Raw genomic sequence first — 16,095 nt, forward strand, 5'->3', positions numbered from 1 at the left:
GGTTAAATCGCAAAATTCCCGGGCGACACGGCGAATTTTGCATTTAGACCCTAAATGTAAAATTCGTCGTGTCGCCGTTTCTGATCGTCCCTCGCAACCGAATGGCCGTTACATCACCTTTTCACCCTCCTAGAGCTTGGCAGGAGGTTAGTTTTGTGATTTTTTGAAATACAAAATTAAATTAGTAAATTATTTAATAAATAAAAATCAAAATTCAAAAAATTTGCACCCGACTCATTTTGGACTCGATGCTGTACTCCACAGCCCAGAAGGCCTAATCTCAAGTTCTCAACAGCTGGGCCCAGGCTCTCTCCCTTCTCCCTCCCTCCTCCTCCTACCTCGCCGCCACCGTCGCCGGCTCGCCGCGAGACTCCGCTCCCCCACCGCCGCCTTCTCCGTCCTCCGCCGCGGCACGCGGACTCCCTCCCTCCCTCCCTGGGCCGTCAGGATTCTCAGCCGCGCGGGGGGCACTGAACGACCGAGGCGACGTCGTTCTCCCCAACCGAATCTCTCTGGTCGGCTGTCTCTGCTACTGACGCTCTGCGGGGACAGGCGTCTCTGGTCGTGGTGGTGGCACCGGTGAGGGCGTTGCAGGCGATGGCTAACAGCGAGTACGAGTACGTGAAGAGGGAATTCGAGTTCGGTAGCCGCCTCCCGCCCTCTAACTGGATCGTTGTGCGCATCGACGGCTGCCACTTCCACCGGTACAGTTGCTCTCTTCGCCCGGTAGCATGTCAAAGTTCATTTTCACTAAGAAATGGTAATTTCAGTTTAATCTCTTTGCTTGATGCAACATGAACCCTTAGTGAACGCTAAATTATTGTCTTGTCCTGGCCTTCTGTCTTTTATTTCTTAGCCTGCTATTCTGCCCAACATTTACTTTTTATTTGTGATGATACGAGAAACATGGTGCAGAATGTAGATACTGGACAGGGAGTCACTATTGCCTTGGAATAGTTAACCTGTGTTGTCCTGTCCACTAATTTCAGTATACTCTTTGTTAGATTCTCCAAGATACATACCTTTGAGAAACCAAATGATGAGAACGCTTTAAGATTGATGAACGCCTGTGCCACTTCTATGCTCGAAAAGTTCCCCGACATAGTCTTCGCATATGGTGTTAGTGATGAGTACAGGTACAACATCTTCTCTCAAAGTTTTGTTTTGAAATTTGCAGAATCCTTTGTTTCTTTCTCCAAAGATAAATGAAAACCAGTAGGCTTGATTTTCCATGGTTTATGTAAGAGCTGCGCTGTTATAATACAAGTAGAAAATGCCTCCTGAGCTAATGAATGTGAATAGTAAATACGAAATGTCAAAACAAAACACATTATATTCTGTATATTTATTAATTTCTTACATCTCATGTTCGTCTTGCAGTTTTGTTTTTAGAGAGGAGACTGAATTCTATCAAAGGCGAGAAAGGTATCTTTGATATGTACACTTCTTTTTAATCATTATCTCAAATGGGTGTAGTGCAACATTTCATGATGTATTGATGTTGACTTTTTTATTGATAATTGCAGTAAAATTCTCTCTTTATGTGTTTCCTACTTTACTTCTATGTATGTGATGAAGTGGAAAGATTTCTTTCCTAATAAAGACCTGAAAGAGCCGCCATATTTTGATGCGCGAGTTGTATGCTATCCAAATTTAAAGACAATTCGTGATTATTTGGCATGGAGACAAGTGGACTGTAAGATACTCTCTACAATTAGCATGTTTTAGCATGAAAAATGGATTCCCTATTATATTTTTGCATCTTGCAATGATACTCTATACAATAAAACCGTTATGTATGTCATTTCATCTAATGTGGAATTATGAAGCTTATCACTACTGAATAATCAGTTATGTATGTATATAGGAGACTTTTATATCTGATTTCTTTGTTAAATAGATGTACTCAGATCAAATTCCTTTGTTTTCTCTTTTAGGCCATATAAACAATCAGTATAACACCTGCTTCTGGTTGTTAGTGAAGTCTGGGAAAACTGAAAAAGAAGCTCAACAAGCATTAAAGGTAGTCAAAATGTTTCAGAGAGTTTTGATATGTTTTGTGCTGTATTTGCAGATTGTTATAGTTTTATCATCTCTCTTCCATCTAGGGGACATTTTCAAAGGACAAGAATGAGTTACTTTCACAACAGTTCCAGATCAATTATGATGATGAGCCAGCTATGTTTCGAAAAGGATCATGCGTTTACCGAGATAAGGTAATGGTGACAATCAATCAAAACAACATCATCATAAATAATGGCCTTGCTTATTCTCAATAAAGTATTTATATATTCTCTACTCTTTAGTAAAGGCCATGATTGTTTCTTTTTTCCACTTTGGCATTAGAAATATTTCAAACAAGATTTTGAAACCTGTAATGAGACTTTAGTTGGCAAGATTTGCAGTTTTCAGATAACACATGGCATTGTTTGGTCATGTGTCATTATCTAGAATTGTGATGATAAAAAATCATGGGGATACATAAAATATTCTGATTGAACTTTGTAAGAAAAATGCACATGTAAGTTAGTGCTCACCTAATAGGATAATTAACATTTATGCAATCTGATGTAAATTATTGATCAAAGATTGTGATTCTTATAATATGATGTAAACTGCATACTGCCTTTCATTTGTGGGTTTGATTGTTGAACAAACTCATTAAGTTAGAGTTCACTTAATAGGATAATTAACATTTATGCAATGATCAAATATTGTGATTCTTATAACTTGATTGTAAACTACACTCTGCCTTTCTTATAACATGTTTTCTAAAATGTTTATTGTTGTTAAGTGCACTTCTGTATGCTAAAAGTCTTTGTATCACTGTAGGTAGAAACAAAGGTGAAGACAGATCATTGTGGAAATCCCATAAAAAGGACACGTTTAGTCATTACAGTGGCAAATGTTGATATCATAGGACCTGAGTTTTGGGAAAATCATCAGCACATTCTCCGAGAAGGTGAGTTAAGTTAGTTCTAGTTCTACATATATGCTTTTAGCTCTAGTCAGAATTCTGAAAATGTAAAGGAATCTAACCAGAGTGTTTGGGGAAAAGAAAAATGTAGGTATGAGTATATCAAGAAGTTTGACATCAACCACAGGCTTCCACCTTGTAATTGGACTGTTGTTTGCATCAATGCCAGCCAATTTGAACAGTTAGGAACCTCTTGTTTCTTTCTCTCTCTCTTTTTTTTTTTTTGAAAGCATGATGCAATCTTTTTTTACAGCTAGTGTCTTATTAAGATTGTTAGCTCAAATTGCTTTGTCAGATTCTCGTTGATCCACTCGTTTGAGAAGCCTAATGATGGGACAGCTCTAAGGTTGATGAATGCTTCTGCTTCTTTGATGATGGAGTCATTCCCTGACATTGTCTTTGGCTATGGTTTTGACAACGAGTACAGGTAGTATATACCTCCTTGAAAACCACTGTCTTGGAGCAAAAACAATTGAAAGAAATAAAACTGTTGCTTGTACAGAAAAAAAAAGTTGTCTTGGATAGCATATTAGCATGGCTTTCCCTTTGCTCATGAACTGAATTGATTTTATTTTAATTTAATCCTAGCATGATGAAAATATTATGTCTAATATGTAGTCAAGCTGTATAGCAAAGCTATCAATTTAGACAAATATATTTTGTTTAATCTGCATAAAACCCATCCATTGCGAACGGTTCTCTCACTTTAGTCTTATCACAGCTTTGTGTTCCAGGAGAAGACTGAACTATACCAGCGCCGGGAAAGGTAGTTACTAGCTTTATGCATTTTTTTATGCTTGTTCTTTCAACAGATCAGGCCTCTGATAAAATATTTGACCTTTGCAGTTTAATCCTTTCGTCATGTACTTCACGTTTCACCTCATTTTACATGATGAAGTGGAAAGAGTTTTTCCCCAATAAGGACTTAGTGGAGCCACCACACTTTGAAGCAGAACTTCTATGTTACCCAAAGCAAAAGATAGTTTGTGACTATTTGTCGTCAAGACAAGCAGAATGTAAGTCATTCCTGCTGAACACATATATTGACATAGTTACTTAATTTTCTTAAGTGAACTTCGGTATGTAATAATTTGCTCATCAACACTTTGTACAACTTTAATGTCGCATATGATCTTACTCAGACGTGCCATTTGCAGGCCACACCCGCAACCAATACAATACATGCTTTTGGATGCTGGTGAATTCTGGCAGAAGTGAAAACGAAGCTCATGAGTTACTAAAGGTCTTCTTTCATCATTTCCGTTTAAATATTCCCCACCCCCTCTTGATCCTATTTGACGTTCTGGTTATCTGCAGTCATAACTCCTTTTCTACTCTCTGCAGGCAACATTATCAAAGGACAAGAACGAGTTGCTTTTTCAGCAATTTCATTTGAATTACAACAACGAGCCAGCTATATTTCGGAAGGGTTCATGTACCTACCGGCAAAAGGTAATCCTCTTCCAAGCATTTGGCCTGTATAGTTGTGTTATTTCTGCTGGCTGAATTTTCTCACGAGAATCTAAACACATACGTTGCAAATGGCTATAGTTGGAGGAATCTGCAGGTGTGGAGGGTAGTGAAAATAGCACAACAGTGCGGTGGGATGCGATGGTAGCACATGTAGACATGGGGCCGGAGTTTTGGAGAAAGCATCCTTACATTTTAAGCATGTAACATTACTGCTGATAATAAGTTCTCATCAACCTTAACAGGTTGTCTTATCGATGTTGTATACTGTCCACACTAATAGGAAAATGCCTGGCCTCTTTTTATTGGTCAACCGCTCCTGTACAAACCTTATTAGTGCTCTAAGATGCAGATTCTGTTTAGAATCGTGATGATACATCTGTATCTTTCTGAATGAGATATTTTGCTCAAAACTGACAAGTGTTGCACGTAATTATTTACAAGATTTCAACTGTGTACAGATTAAACAATTCTGAAAAAAACCTACACAATTTTCAAAGAAACCTATACATTGTAAATCAATGCCATAGTGGTTATTCAGCGACCTTGAGCTGAAAATAGAGACTATACTATATCCAAAAAAAAACCAGCATGGTGGTTATTCAGCGATCCTGAGCTGAAAATTTGCCTGCAGTCATTTTTTTACTCAAGTTCTTTCTTCCTCCGTTACCAGATGGTACTCAACCTCTGCATCCGTAAATGTTAGAGCTTTCTGCAACTTTCTATGGCAGAGAACTTCAACATCTGCCGTGTAGACTGCAGTCACAGGACGGTGATCAGAAAGTTTAAGCTCTCCTCTCCTGTAGGAAATTAACCTGATTCCCTTTCCTCGTGAAAGAATCCTATCACACCTGAACAAGCAACAATTCTGATGTCTAAGCATGAACTTCAGTTAATCTCGTAAGGTTAATTATGCGAAAAGAAGGCGGTGCTAGGAAATCCAACATACCATGCAGGTGTTCTCCTCCCAGATTTTGGTTCATCACTTACATAGTTTTCTGAGTTAAACTCGTATTTGTATGTTGGAGGGAAGCTGACAACCCCTTCAGTCCAACCATCAAAAGTTCGTCCTTTGCTCAATTCTCTTTTTAGCTGTTACAAAGAAGAAAAGCTATGATCCAGAAATCTACAAGGGTAATGGATGCACCACACCATACAATTACCTGATCCTTCTCAAACAATCCATCCCAATCTTGCTTGGAGATAAATTCATGTGTTCTTTCATATGATAGGTTGATTCGGTAGTTGAGATCTCCTAACCAAATGATCCTTCTGAAAACAATGACATGGCTAACCATAAGAAATCAAGGGGAAAGATGGATATCATAAGCAAGACATCATCTTGAGTATGTCCAGTGATAAACGGTAGGTGCTGTAGAAGGATAAATTCTGGTTGAGCACACAAATTTGTTAACTTACTCATGGTCAAGTATTGCCTTAGGCATGCTAAGTCCAGGGAGTGGGTTAAAAACTGTTCTTCGGAGGATTTCTTCAACATCTGCATTTCTTTTCAGTTCATCACCATCCTTTTCTCCAGAAGTCAGGTGGCAACATACAAAGCAAAAATGTGTCTGATGTATAGACATGCTGACTGATATTGACCCCTGGAACATTCAAGAAACACATGTACACCAATGATTCGCAGAATAACAAACATGGTGAAACTAAAATTTTATGCAAACATATAGAGCAGATAAAAAGTACTAGAAACTAACACCAAACTGATTAACCTAGGTCTTCTTGATGAAACAATTGCGAATGGTTTGAGTGTTCTTGAACTGAATAATAAGAGAAGATTAAATTTGATACATGCCTTGTTGCCCATATAACCCATTGCACCTACACCGACAGTTGATACACTCAAATTCTGAATGTGCTTCCGCAAGTCTCTCCGAACCCATACTGAAAGATATACTCCTACCATCTGCTTGCTTACTATCCGCAGAAAATATGGCCTTTTACTTCTAATCAATCCATCGTCCCTGTTAACTTCAGGAGATAAATCATCATTGGAAAAATAGTTAAAATTCTTCTGTGTCGATTTCAAAGACACTGGAGTTGCTAGATCCTTAAGTGAAGTACTGGCCTGAAGATGTTGAGCCATCATATCCAATGGCTGTTCAGGACAAATAATTCCAAGCCTTTCTGAGTGACAGAGTAATTTGGTTAGCGTTCTTTGGTTGGTTGTCTCTTCCAGATTTGATGATCTGACTTTTCCATAACTTAACTTGTGGGGCTGATCAGAAGTCTTCACTGAATCCATCCTGCCTAAGTCCTTGCCTTTATGAAATCTTTCATTGGAAGCAGAACTGAAGTTTTCATATGTTTTATCATGAACTCCAGTACAGTTAATAACTTTATCAGCATTTTGTTGAATCAATGGATGAAGCTCCCCATAATTGTCACTATCAGACTCACTAAGCAACTCATCTTTCATCACAATAACATAATCTGATGGATTAAACCTTGATGGTGAAGGAGGATCACTGTGGCATTTATACTGTGGTTTATTTGGACAAATCTTATCCAAATTTTCACGAATGATTTGCTCCCATACTGCAATTGGACGGTTATCCTCAGCACCAAATATGTTTCCAGCATTTAGTGGAACAACTTCTTGAAATCTGAAAGATAACCACAAATTCTATGGCAATGAATTTTATATACACAATAATTAATCAATAGTAGTAACGCTGACAAAAGAAAAATAAACCAACATCATTCCATACAGAATACAAAAACAACAACATCAGCCGATAGTCCAAAGAAAGTCGGGTAAGGCTAGAACCAAATAGAAAAACACCATACCATAGCTAAATAATAAGAAAAGGTGTAACATAGGTGAATAGCTGCTTAATTGCGCAGTGTGTGGTGCCAAAATAATTCCAAACCATGATCCAGATACATTTTTTTAGGTTTCAAGATAAGAAGTGGTATGCCAGATTTGGCATTTCACTTCGTGTGGATATGTGGCATAAATGTTACCTTACAAAGTAGGGGGGAAAAGGTTTTGAACAATGATTTACCCAAAAACATAAATATCAGCTTGCTCCTCCTTATTCAACCATTCTTGAATGTTCAAGTCACTGGGTGGAAATTTACCTCCAACATTCCACGTCCCTACACAAATCCTGCATGTAGAAGAAAGTTTAGTTAAAGCATCATCACAAAAGTAGCATATATTATTTATTTCAGCCCGATAGCAATTGGGTTCAATTGTTAGCATTAACCTGACTTGTATGATACGAATCAGGTGGAATCAGTGGCTGACATCTCATTAATTAATTACATAATGACATAAGATGATAGAAAAAAATACTAACTAGAAGAACTAGGACCAAGAAAAAATGCCAAGATGGAGGCAACTCTATACAGCTATACCTGAGTTCTCTCGTGTCAATATAGTGAGCACGAAGGGTCTCTGATTTGCGCCTTCTAAGCCTGTAAGGCATAGATTTAATTTCATCACCTACATTGTATAGTTGATTGCATTAGCATATAAGGCAAACCTGCCATGTCAGTTTTATCAAACAAGTGCTTGTGTTGCACATAGGCAACCAATCAACCCTGCCTTACCAAATATAAGCAGTTAACGTACTAAATATGGACTCTAGAGTAACTCGAAAAATCACTGAAAGCTGAATGCTTGCTAATACTATTCAATTACAATTCATCCACTGTGACAGTATGAAATGTTTATTGATAAAAACGAGAAAAGAACTGTGTGCTATTTTATAGAAAAGTTTAAGGGGGTGTTTGTTTCTAGGGGCTAAAGTTTAGTCCCTAGTCACATCGGATGTTTGGACACTTATTATAAATAGTAATTGAATAGTATTAGCATCGGATGAAATGTAATTGGTTAGACACCAATCTATAGGCATCCTTACCCCCAGGGAAACTGAAATTCGAGACTACTACCTCTCATATTTAAATGATTACAAACAGAAGGTCCTTCCTTTCTGATCAATGAACTCAGATGTTCTGTCTATAAAATCAAACTAGCTTTTTACTGCCCAGGTTAGTATTTTACCACCATTATGCAAGACCATTCCCTTGTCTGGAAATCAACTAGGAGATAATTCATCTTGGAGGTAGAATATGTACAAGAAATAGACTTATTAAAAACTGAATGTGCAGATCTTTCGCAGGTCTCTTCAAAAAGAAAACAAAAAAAAGGTAATTTTATTACCAATTGTTCCTGCGCCAAGTCCACCTAATCTCCTCTCTTCACCATATGGTTTCTGGTCCATGTCTGCACAAATGGACATTATAAAGAAAGCAATCAGAATATGCATGATTTCAGATCAATGTGCGACTTAAGCTTGAGAAGAGTTATTGACAAAATGCATGTTATTATTCACTAAAAACAACCGCTGTAAAACTTCAATCGAAGGGATGCAGCAGTCATTAGATAGCGAAGTCAACTTGAAAGTAAGGTCAACTAGATAAGATGGTCACATTCCTTGAAGCAATGAGAAAAGGCTAGGAGGCTATCAGTTAAGCAAAAGTTGCATGGTTTTTTCCTCACTTTTTGCTACCCATTTTGCTCAAGCAAGCTTTGAAAGGATCCATAAAGGTATCATGTGTTTGCCAAACCCTTGAGCTCCCTGACCTAACATTCTATTCCTTAAAAAGTTGAATATACCAAAAGAAAATGGCTGATATGCAAAAGTACTAATCACACATCACCATGGAAATCGTTCTCAGAGATATTAATGATCATACTGAATTGCCGGCACTTGCAATGGCAAAATGATCAACTTACATACGAAAGTAAACATGACAACCACTAATTCTAAAGATGAAAACTAACCAGTTTTCAATATGATTTTTTTTTAATCTTCTAAAAAAAGAGAGTCAAACCACAAAGGCGTGTAAGAAAGAACTTCCACGATAGTACGGTGGTCTGCATTCCCCTAATTGCGGCTAGAATCAAAACAACACAAATCTGCACACCAAATTCTCCCCTTTTTCTTCTCCAAACATCAGCAAACTTGAGTAAAAGGATCAAATCAGAGCAAAATTGCGCGCAAGAGGCACAGGGAAGGAAGAGGAGGAGCCTGGGAGGCCGGAGTAGCTAACCTCCGCCGTCGCTGGTGCCGCACTCGTCGGCGCTGAAGTCGGAGTCCCCCGACCCGGAGCCGACGTTGAGCCACTTGCGCAGCACCACCTTGTGCCACAGCTGCAGCACACACCACCCGCAATCCACACCACAACACAGCGACATCGTCTCAGCCCACCTCTGCATAATCCCCTTTCCCACCGAGGAGACGAGAGACAAGAACAGCAAGCAAGAAGAAGAAACAGCAATGACCGATTTGATCCAAGAACACGAGCAGAGAGGGAAAAAAAATTCTGAAAATGCAAGGGAAGCCAGCTCCAGCTAAGCCAAGAACTGGTACCTGCTTCTCCGTCCTGCCCCTGCACCGCCTTTGGGACGATGCGGCCATGGCTGGCTCCTGGCGTTGGTGGCGTCGGCGAGCTAGGAGAGGCGGCGAGGCGGAGGAAGAGGACGCCATTTTCGCTGGCCCTGCGAAGAGAAGATGGCCTCTGTGCCTTCTTCTTTATGTGAAAAACTGGACCAATTGATTAGCCTTAAAATAAAATTCAGTGTGTCTCTTATATAATTATAAACAGTGTATAAGTACATGGTATTCGTGGGTGCATAAGTACATGGTATGTGCATGTGTGTATGTATACCAATAGTAATAATGATGATAACTAGTTAGCTATATCATTTTCATGTACCCCAGAACGTAGATTTTAAACCACCTGTCTAATCTAATCATATGGATTGTCTTTTTCTTTACATCGATTGGAGTCGTACCACAGGCGATCATCGTTTGGCTTGTTGAGAAAAAAGTGAATGATATATTTATAAATAAAAATATTTTATAAATAAAAATTTTATATATGTTCTTAGCGATATAAAATCAAAGATTGAAAAATAAAGTACAATAAAAAATAATCTATAAATAAAACTTTACTTATGTGTGCTTACCGCTTAGTGATATAAAAGCAAAGATTGAATAAAGCATAATAAAAAAATTTAAAATTTAATGTTAAGCATTTAAATTTTAACTTATAGAGTTATAAGCATAAATAGAATCAGAAAGATAAACATGATAGTTTTCTCCCTTTATCATTTTAGATTTAGCTCATCCGATACCAACATATTTCTCATGTCTTTCTGTTTTGCCTGCATGATAAGTGCATCATAGTTATTTCTCCAATACGCAAAAGACTTGGGCAGTACGATGAGTTAAACCCACAACGCAGCTAGTCCTAAGCTATCGTCGTCATCACCTGTTGCTCCAAGAGGGTCTGGATCATATGCAGTCATCACTAGGACCACAAGATAACGAATGCATGTAATCTCATCCTTTCATTTTTCCAGTAAATGATATAGACCAAATGATACAGTGGTATTACTATAGTTCGTGTGTAATGTTTTGTCTTCAATAAACAGTATCTGAATAAATCTTAATTCTTGCGTGCTATTTAGATGGTCGTATCTGCATAGGAACCGGATCCCACCCAGAGGCGTCTTGCCACTGTTTGGCTGGCTGTATCTGCTGTTTGGGCCATTAATCGATGCTGCTTTGGAAGGATTTATAACGATACGCATTGGAGCATTGCATCGTCGTGGCTGCTCCCAGATGAACAGAGCTGGAGCTTAGCTTGGACAAAGAAAACAACAGCATTTGAGGCCCATGGATAAGATGGAATTAATGGGCATTGTTTACCCTATCTACCTTGCATTATCCTGTACATACTTGGTATTATTCAGTGGAGACTACGGATCAGAGATGTCTTGTCTTATAATGTTTTTTTAAGTGTATCATCTACTGTAGAAAGATCTAGGATGATCGTTTGGTCTTTTTATGATTAACGTCAAACGAATAATTTATAAATAGAACATATATGTATTCTTAGTTATTAAAAAGCAAATATTGAAAAATAAACTACGATAAAAAAAACTCCAAATTTAATGGTAAGACTTAAATTTTAACTTACAAGCATGAACATAAATAAAATGATGAGGTTGAAAGATTTTTTTTAATTCATGAAAGTTTGAGCGTTTCTGTCAGCGTCTGGAATTTTTGGCTGCTATTTCTGTGGACTTGGATCCTTCACATGTTACTTCACCTAGGTTAATACGGTCCGGGGAGGTTGAGTACAAATACAAACAATGTTTGCCTAGTGGATTACTAGCAGATTAGTACAATTTGGATTCTGTCACTATGCAGTATTTTTTCATTCTGGGTGCCATGGAAATTGTTTTGGGTGATGGCTCACTGATCTGACCATATCACTATTTTTTTAATGATGGCATAAACATTCCGACCACTTCATCTGACGTGCACAAACCCATCATATAACTGAATACAAACCTCCAAGTTGGATGCTCTAATTTAATATTTTGTTGCGAATTTGTAAAATTATATGTCAGTATGCCATCAGGGTCTGAAGGTTCAGTTGTATTCCTCTGATCCTGTAATGTCAGACAAGTGTATTGTAGACTCTTGGTCCTCAGTAAATGGATAGGTGTTAGCAGCCGGCACTATGTCAGTTATTCTAATCTTTCTTTTTCTGGAGTTAGAGCATCTATAGGAGAATATCTAAAATTAATTTCTAAAATTAAATTTTGGGAATTGAGCTTTTCTATATCTCTAACAGGTTACCAAATACATTCTTAATATTTACTCATGCCTAAAATTACATCGTTTGTATCCTAAATTTTATGGCAAGAATATTGGTTCCTAATATTATGTCTAATATTTTTTAGATGAACTCAATACAAGTTTTTAAAAAGTAAAATATTAGCATTCTCTTAGAGATGCTGTGAGATTAGTCATGAATATTTTTTTTAATCTTTTCCGGATCAATGCTAATATTATGGCCCACTGTTGGCCAAAATTTGCTTGCACATTAGTAGCAGACATGCATTAATGTTCACCACTCAGGGGTGGTGCGTTTGCTGGTATCTGAATGGAAATCTATCATTTGCATAAAAGGAGAGCACATGGATTGTTTACTAGTGTCATGGATACCAGGTGATCTCCCCAATTTCGTTCATCTTTGAACACCTGAAATATCTTCCCAAATGTATTGGACACCATGAAGAATTTGCTTCTTACAGTTTGTTAATCTGATGACCACTACTTCCTCTAAAACAATTCGACCGGTTTCAATTTGTTGGTTAAGAGTCCCAGTCATCATCTTGTGTTTAATATCTGGTGTTGACAGTCGGGATGCATTTTTCTACATGAATTGTGGTGGAAATGTGCCACAATGCGCTGTCGAGTAATAATAGTGTTTTTTTGTCTCTACAGTTTGCTGACAACCAGTAATGATATTGGTTATGATATACACGTATATTAAAATGGTTAATTAGAGGTTTTGACATGCTGAGATCTTGATGAAAGCAGCTTGCCTGTAAACCACTTTGTTTTTGTGTTGAACCATAGGCTCATTATCTCCTTACACCTACCAAATTCATCATGTCTGGTCAGACAGACTTGCAATCAGCAACAACCTCGTTTTTCATTTCTTTATAAGCCAAAATTTAAATTTTTAACTTTAAATCTAAAGTTAATTTTAGGGTTTTTAATCGTAGTTTATTTTTAATATTTGCTTTTAGATAGTTAAGAACACATATATAAAAGGTTTTATTTATAAATTATTTTTATTTGCAAATATGACATTTGGTTTTTGTCTTCAAAAGCCAACAATGAGGACCGCCTAATCATATTTCCTTGTTATTGCATCTGTTCTATATTATAAGATTTTCAATCTCTCTATGAATTATAGACATTGTATACCGATAAATCTAGACACATATATAAAAACATATTTATTAAAAATAATTTATAAATAAAACTTATATATATGTTCTTATGATTAAAAAGAAATACTAAAATAAACTACAATAAAAAAACAAAATTAACTCCAGCTTTAAGTTTAAAAATCAAAATTTGGCTTATAAGCATAAGCATAAGAAAAAAAGAAAAAAAAAGAGGGGGTTTAAAACACCCAAACAGGTAAAAACCTTCACACAGGTGCATTGGTAAAATGATCGAGCTTGTCCGGGTTCAGCGCAGACGTGAAAGCGTCTGCAAGATGGGCTATTCCGATGGGCATCTACGACTACAGGAGCCTCATTGCCGCACAAAAACTGTTCACTAAATTATTTTGTAGTCAGTCATCGGCTTTTTGCCTCCAAGAGACAATAACACGGGTTAAAGTAAACAGGCGTAAATCATCCATACTCAAGCCAGAAAATGAACAAACTAGTCAGATCCCGTGCCCACATCCGGAACAGCCTCACTGGTTTTCTGGTTTTCCAATGTTGCAAGTCGATTGTCAAGAGCTTTGTAACGGGCGTCCACATGGTCTTGTAGACCTTTGACCTGAGAATATTTAAAAAGGTTAGATGCTTACTTAAACTCAACGAGAATCATGCGCGATAGAGTTTAAAATGCACATAAGTTTGTGCAAAGAAGGCAGGATTAGAACACCACATAAACCTCAATTTGCATAAATTTTGTGCAAATAAGGCAGGATTAAAACCACACATAAACCTCAATCTTACAGCTCAAACTAGTATTGGACTGCTTGATGGACCAAAGAAAAACATGAAAAAAGAACTTCTCTTATGAATATCCTCCTTAACTATGCCATGGTTGGAACTGGATGATTTTAGGTAACATAAGTAGCCCATCAGGCCATCAACCCATTTTCTTATGAATATCAGAAAAGCACATCGCCTCTTCTGATAAATTACACAGTCGCCATATATTTGCGTCTTACATAACAGTTTCCAGCTTCCACCTATGTGATTCTACCTTTACATGAGTTATCCAATCACTGCATACTGATATCTAGGCTAATCAGGCACAATGAATTATCCTAAAGTTCTCCCATATCCAATATTGGATTATACATATCATTTCACCTTTCTGACAAAAAGAGCCATTTCTCACTGAAGTTCTAACAAAATTTCACATGGGAACAAATCATTAGTAAAACCAACAAGGTTCTTGTTGACGACAGGAACACACCAGACTCAAGTTAAAATACTTAAATCTGCCCTTTTGTTTACTCTAGAAAGCCATTCATAGTTGCACATATATGCTGCAAGATGTGTGTCTGTGCAATTGAAATGCACAGTTGTTGCACTAACGAATGCCTATGCTAAAACAATATGTAGGATATAAAGTTCAATTCATGTTCAATCATTCCATGATATTAATATCAAATGGCATCCTAAAATTCACCACTCCACATTTTTGGAACACGAGGCATCATCATCCTGGGCATGTAATGAGTTGCCAACACACTGTTTTCAGATTAAAAATGAATAGAAACATCAAGGATTGGTGTTACAAAATTACGACATAGTTCAAGCAAACCATATTCAACAAACAGTTTTCCAGAATGTGAAGTTGAAGAAAACTACTGGCAAACAAATCAATAAGCTACCAAAGGCATAGTTTGAGCTCCCCCTCCTTAAGCATTTTGAAAACCTAGTTGCTTCTGTGAACAATGAACATTATACTTAACTCCCCCAACATTGTATGCTCACCCACCAAAGATGACCACAAGCTAAAAATAATTGAACTGCCACACGACCCTTGAATTTGGCAGGCCCAAATACCAAACCATATGAAGAAGTGGTGCTGGAAATGTTAACCAAGCCAAACTGTGAAACGGCATTGCTAGCTGAGCTACATTTTCATCAAACATCATGAATAGTATCTATCACCACAAACACCCCCACAAATATCACCAAACAATTGGGCAGGAAAAGAAATCAGGTTTGGTTTGCTCCATGCATGGTTTTGGCATCCAGTAATCCAGCCAATCCCCAATTCAGTCTGGAAGAGCACGCACGATCATATGATCTACAAATCAACAGCAGCATTCTCCACAAACGAATCACACGAAGATTAAATCGGTGATTGGTGAACACATAAAAAAAATCTCTCAGTAACGGCCCAGACGCGCATTGCGTATGCAAAGGGTTTACCCTAAATCCCCCTTCCCAGTTCCCACACGCGGCGTGCAGAACGCGGATGCAATCGGGACACAGGATTTCACTCCGAACCAAACCACCAACGATCAAGGACAGCGCGGATCCAAGATCTGGGTTCCTGGGAAGGACGCAACCAGGGCGTACGGACGGACCTGGAGGGCCATGGAGTCGTGGGCGAGCTTGTAGTCCTTGTAGAGGAGGAAGCCCCCGGCGGCTCCGGCGGCGGCCGCGCCGGCGAAGAAGGAGGCCAGCCTCACCCGCAGCATGAACCCCATCCTCCCCCTCCCCACGTTGTCGCGGAGTCTCTCTGCTACTCTCGCGTTGTTTGCTCCTTTCTTCTTCCCCTTCCTGCCGCCGCTCCGTGTTGCCGACTTCTTCGCCGCTTGCGACGGACGGCTTCGGCTTGGGCTCGCCCGCTCGGCTCGATTGACCTGCCTGTGTGGGTCCATGTGTCAGTGGGTTCCTAACTTTCATCCCAAATGCAAATTTTTTAATTTTAACTTGAAATTTGAAATTTAGAGTAGGGTGTAGGTTTTCTTTCTCAATATATATATATATAAATTTATTCATAAATTATTTTTTATTTTATAAATATAGTGTTTGTTTTTTT

At 38.1% G+C, this 16,095-nt stretch overlaps 3 protein-coding genes across 5 annotated transcripts; 1 reads left to right on the plus strand and 2 right to left on the minus strand.

Moving 5' to 3' along the window:
• Nucleotides 1–411: 411 nt before the first annotated feature.
• On the plus strand, nt 412–4,664 carry LOC102722215 (tRNA(His) guanylyltransferase 1-like). Of its 2 annotated transcripts, none has more exons than XM_015837778.2 (14): nt 412–704; nt 1,005–1,136; nt 1,381–1,425; nt 1,527–1,696; nt 1,938–2,023; nt 2,109–2,216; nt 2,833–2,962; nt 3,059–3,158; nt 3,255–3,404; nt 3,699–3,743; nt 3,824–3,993; nt 4,135–4,220; nt 4,322–4,429; nt 4,529–4,664. In XM_015837778.2, the coding sequence occupies exons 1-14, from the start codon at nt 598–600 to the stop codon at nt 4,652–4,654; spliced, it is 1,563 nt and encodes a 520-aa protein (XP_015693264.1). In that variant the 5' UTR covers nt 412–597; the 3' UTR covers nt 4,655–4,664. The 2 variants fall into 2 exon arrangements, with proteins under 2 accessions (XP_015693264.1, XP_006654704.1); XM_006654641.3 differs by having other exon boundaries at nt 413–704; nt 3,273–3,404.
• Nucleotides 4,665–4,854: 190 nt separating this feature from the next.
• Nucleotides 4,855–10,049, minus strand: LOC102722495 (type I inositol polyphosphate 5-phosphatase 1-like). 2 transcript variants are annotated; one of them, XM_006654642.3, is made up of 10 exons: nt 9,850–10,049; nt 9,530–9,689; nt 8,637–8,699; nt 7,829–7,916; nt 7,474–7,578; nt 6,261–7,071; nt 5,867–6,051; nt 5,611–5,719; nt 5,397–5,539; nt 4,855–5,298 (listed from the first exon to the last, which is right to left on the minus strand). In XM_006654642.3, exons 1-10 carry the CDS (start codon nt 9,964–9,966, stop codon nt 5,094–5,096), a joined length of 1,986 nt encoding a protein of 661 aa, XP_006654705.2. In that variant the 5' UTR covers nt 9,967–10,049; the 3' UTR covers nt 4,855–5,093. The 2 variants fall into 2 exon arrangements, with proteins under 2 accessions (XP_006654705.2, XP_015693263.1); XM_015837777.2 differs by having other exon boundaries at nt 9,530–9,701.
• A 3,471-nt stretch (nt 10,050–13,520) lies between these two features.
• LOC102722771 lies at nt 13,521–15,893 on the minus strand. Its single transcript, XM_006654643.2, has 2 exons — nt 15,638–15,893; nt 13,521–13,860 (listed from the first exon to the last, which is right to left on the minus strand). The coding sequence occupies exons 1-2, from the start codon at nt 15,758–15,760 to the stop codon at nt 13,741–13,743; spliced, it is 243 nt and encodes an 80-aa protein (XP_006654706.1). The 5' UTR covers nt 15,761–15,893; the 3' UTR covers nt 13,521–13,740.
• Between the last annotated feature and the right edge of the window lie 202 nt (nt 15,894–16,095).

Source organism: Oryza brachyantha, chromosome 5 (assembly GCF_000231095.2).
Source record: "Oryza brachyantha chromosome 5, ObraRS2, whole genome shotgun sequence".
NCBI classification, from domain to species: Eukaryota; Viridiplantae; Streptophyta; class Magnoliopsida; order Poales; family Poaceae; genus Oryza; species Oryza brachyantha.

Coding starts and splice junctions, on each gene's coding strand:
- LOC102722495 (XM_015837777.2), bottom strand. CDS start 9,966: ATGGCGTCCTCTTCCTCCGCCTCGCCGCCTCTCCTAGCTCGCCGACGC. Junction 7,072..7,473: donor GCTGATATTTATGTTTTTGG/GTAAATCATTGT, acceptor GTTATCTTTCAG/ATTTCAAGAAGTTGTTCCAC. Junction 5,720..5,866: donor AAGGCAATACTTGACCATGA/GTAAGTTAACAA, acceptor CATTGTTTTCAG/AAGGATCATTTGGTTAGGAG.
- LOC102722215 (XM_015837778.2), top strand. CDS start 598: ATGGCTAACAGCGAGTACGAGTACGTGAAGAGGGAATTCGAGTTCGGT. Junction 2,217..2,832: donor CATGCGTTTACCGAGATAAG/GTAATGGTGACA, acceptor GTATCACTGTAG/GTAGAAACAAAGGTGAAGAC. Junction 4,430..4,528: donor CATGTACCTACCGGCAAAAG/GTAATCCTCTTC, acceptor AAATGGCTATAG/TTGGAGGAATCTGCAGGTGT.
- LOC102722771 (XM_006654643.2), bottom strand. CDS start 15,760: ATGGGGTTCATGCTGCGGGTGAGGCTGGCCTCCTTCTTCGCCGGCGCG. Junction 13,861..15,637: donor ACGACTCCATGGCCCTCCAG/GTCCGTCCGTAC, acceptor AAATATTCTCAG/GTCAAAGGTCTACAAGACCA.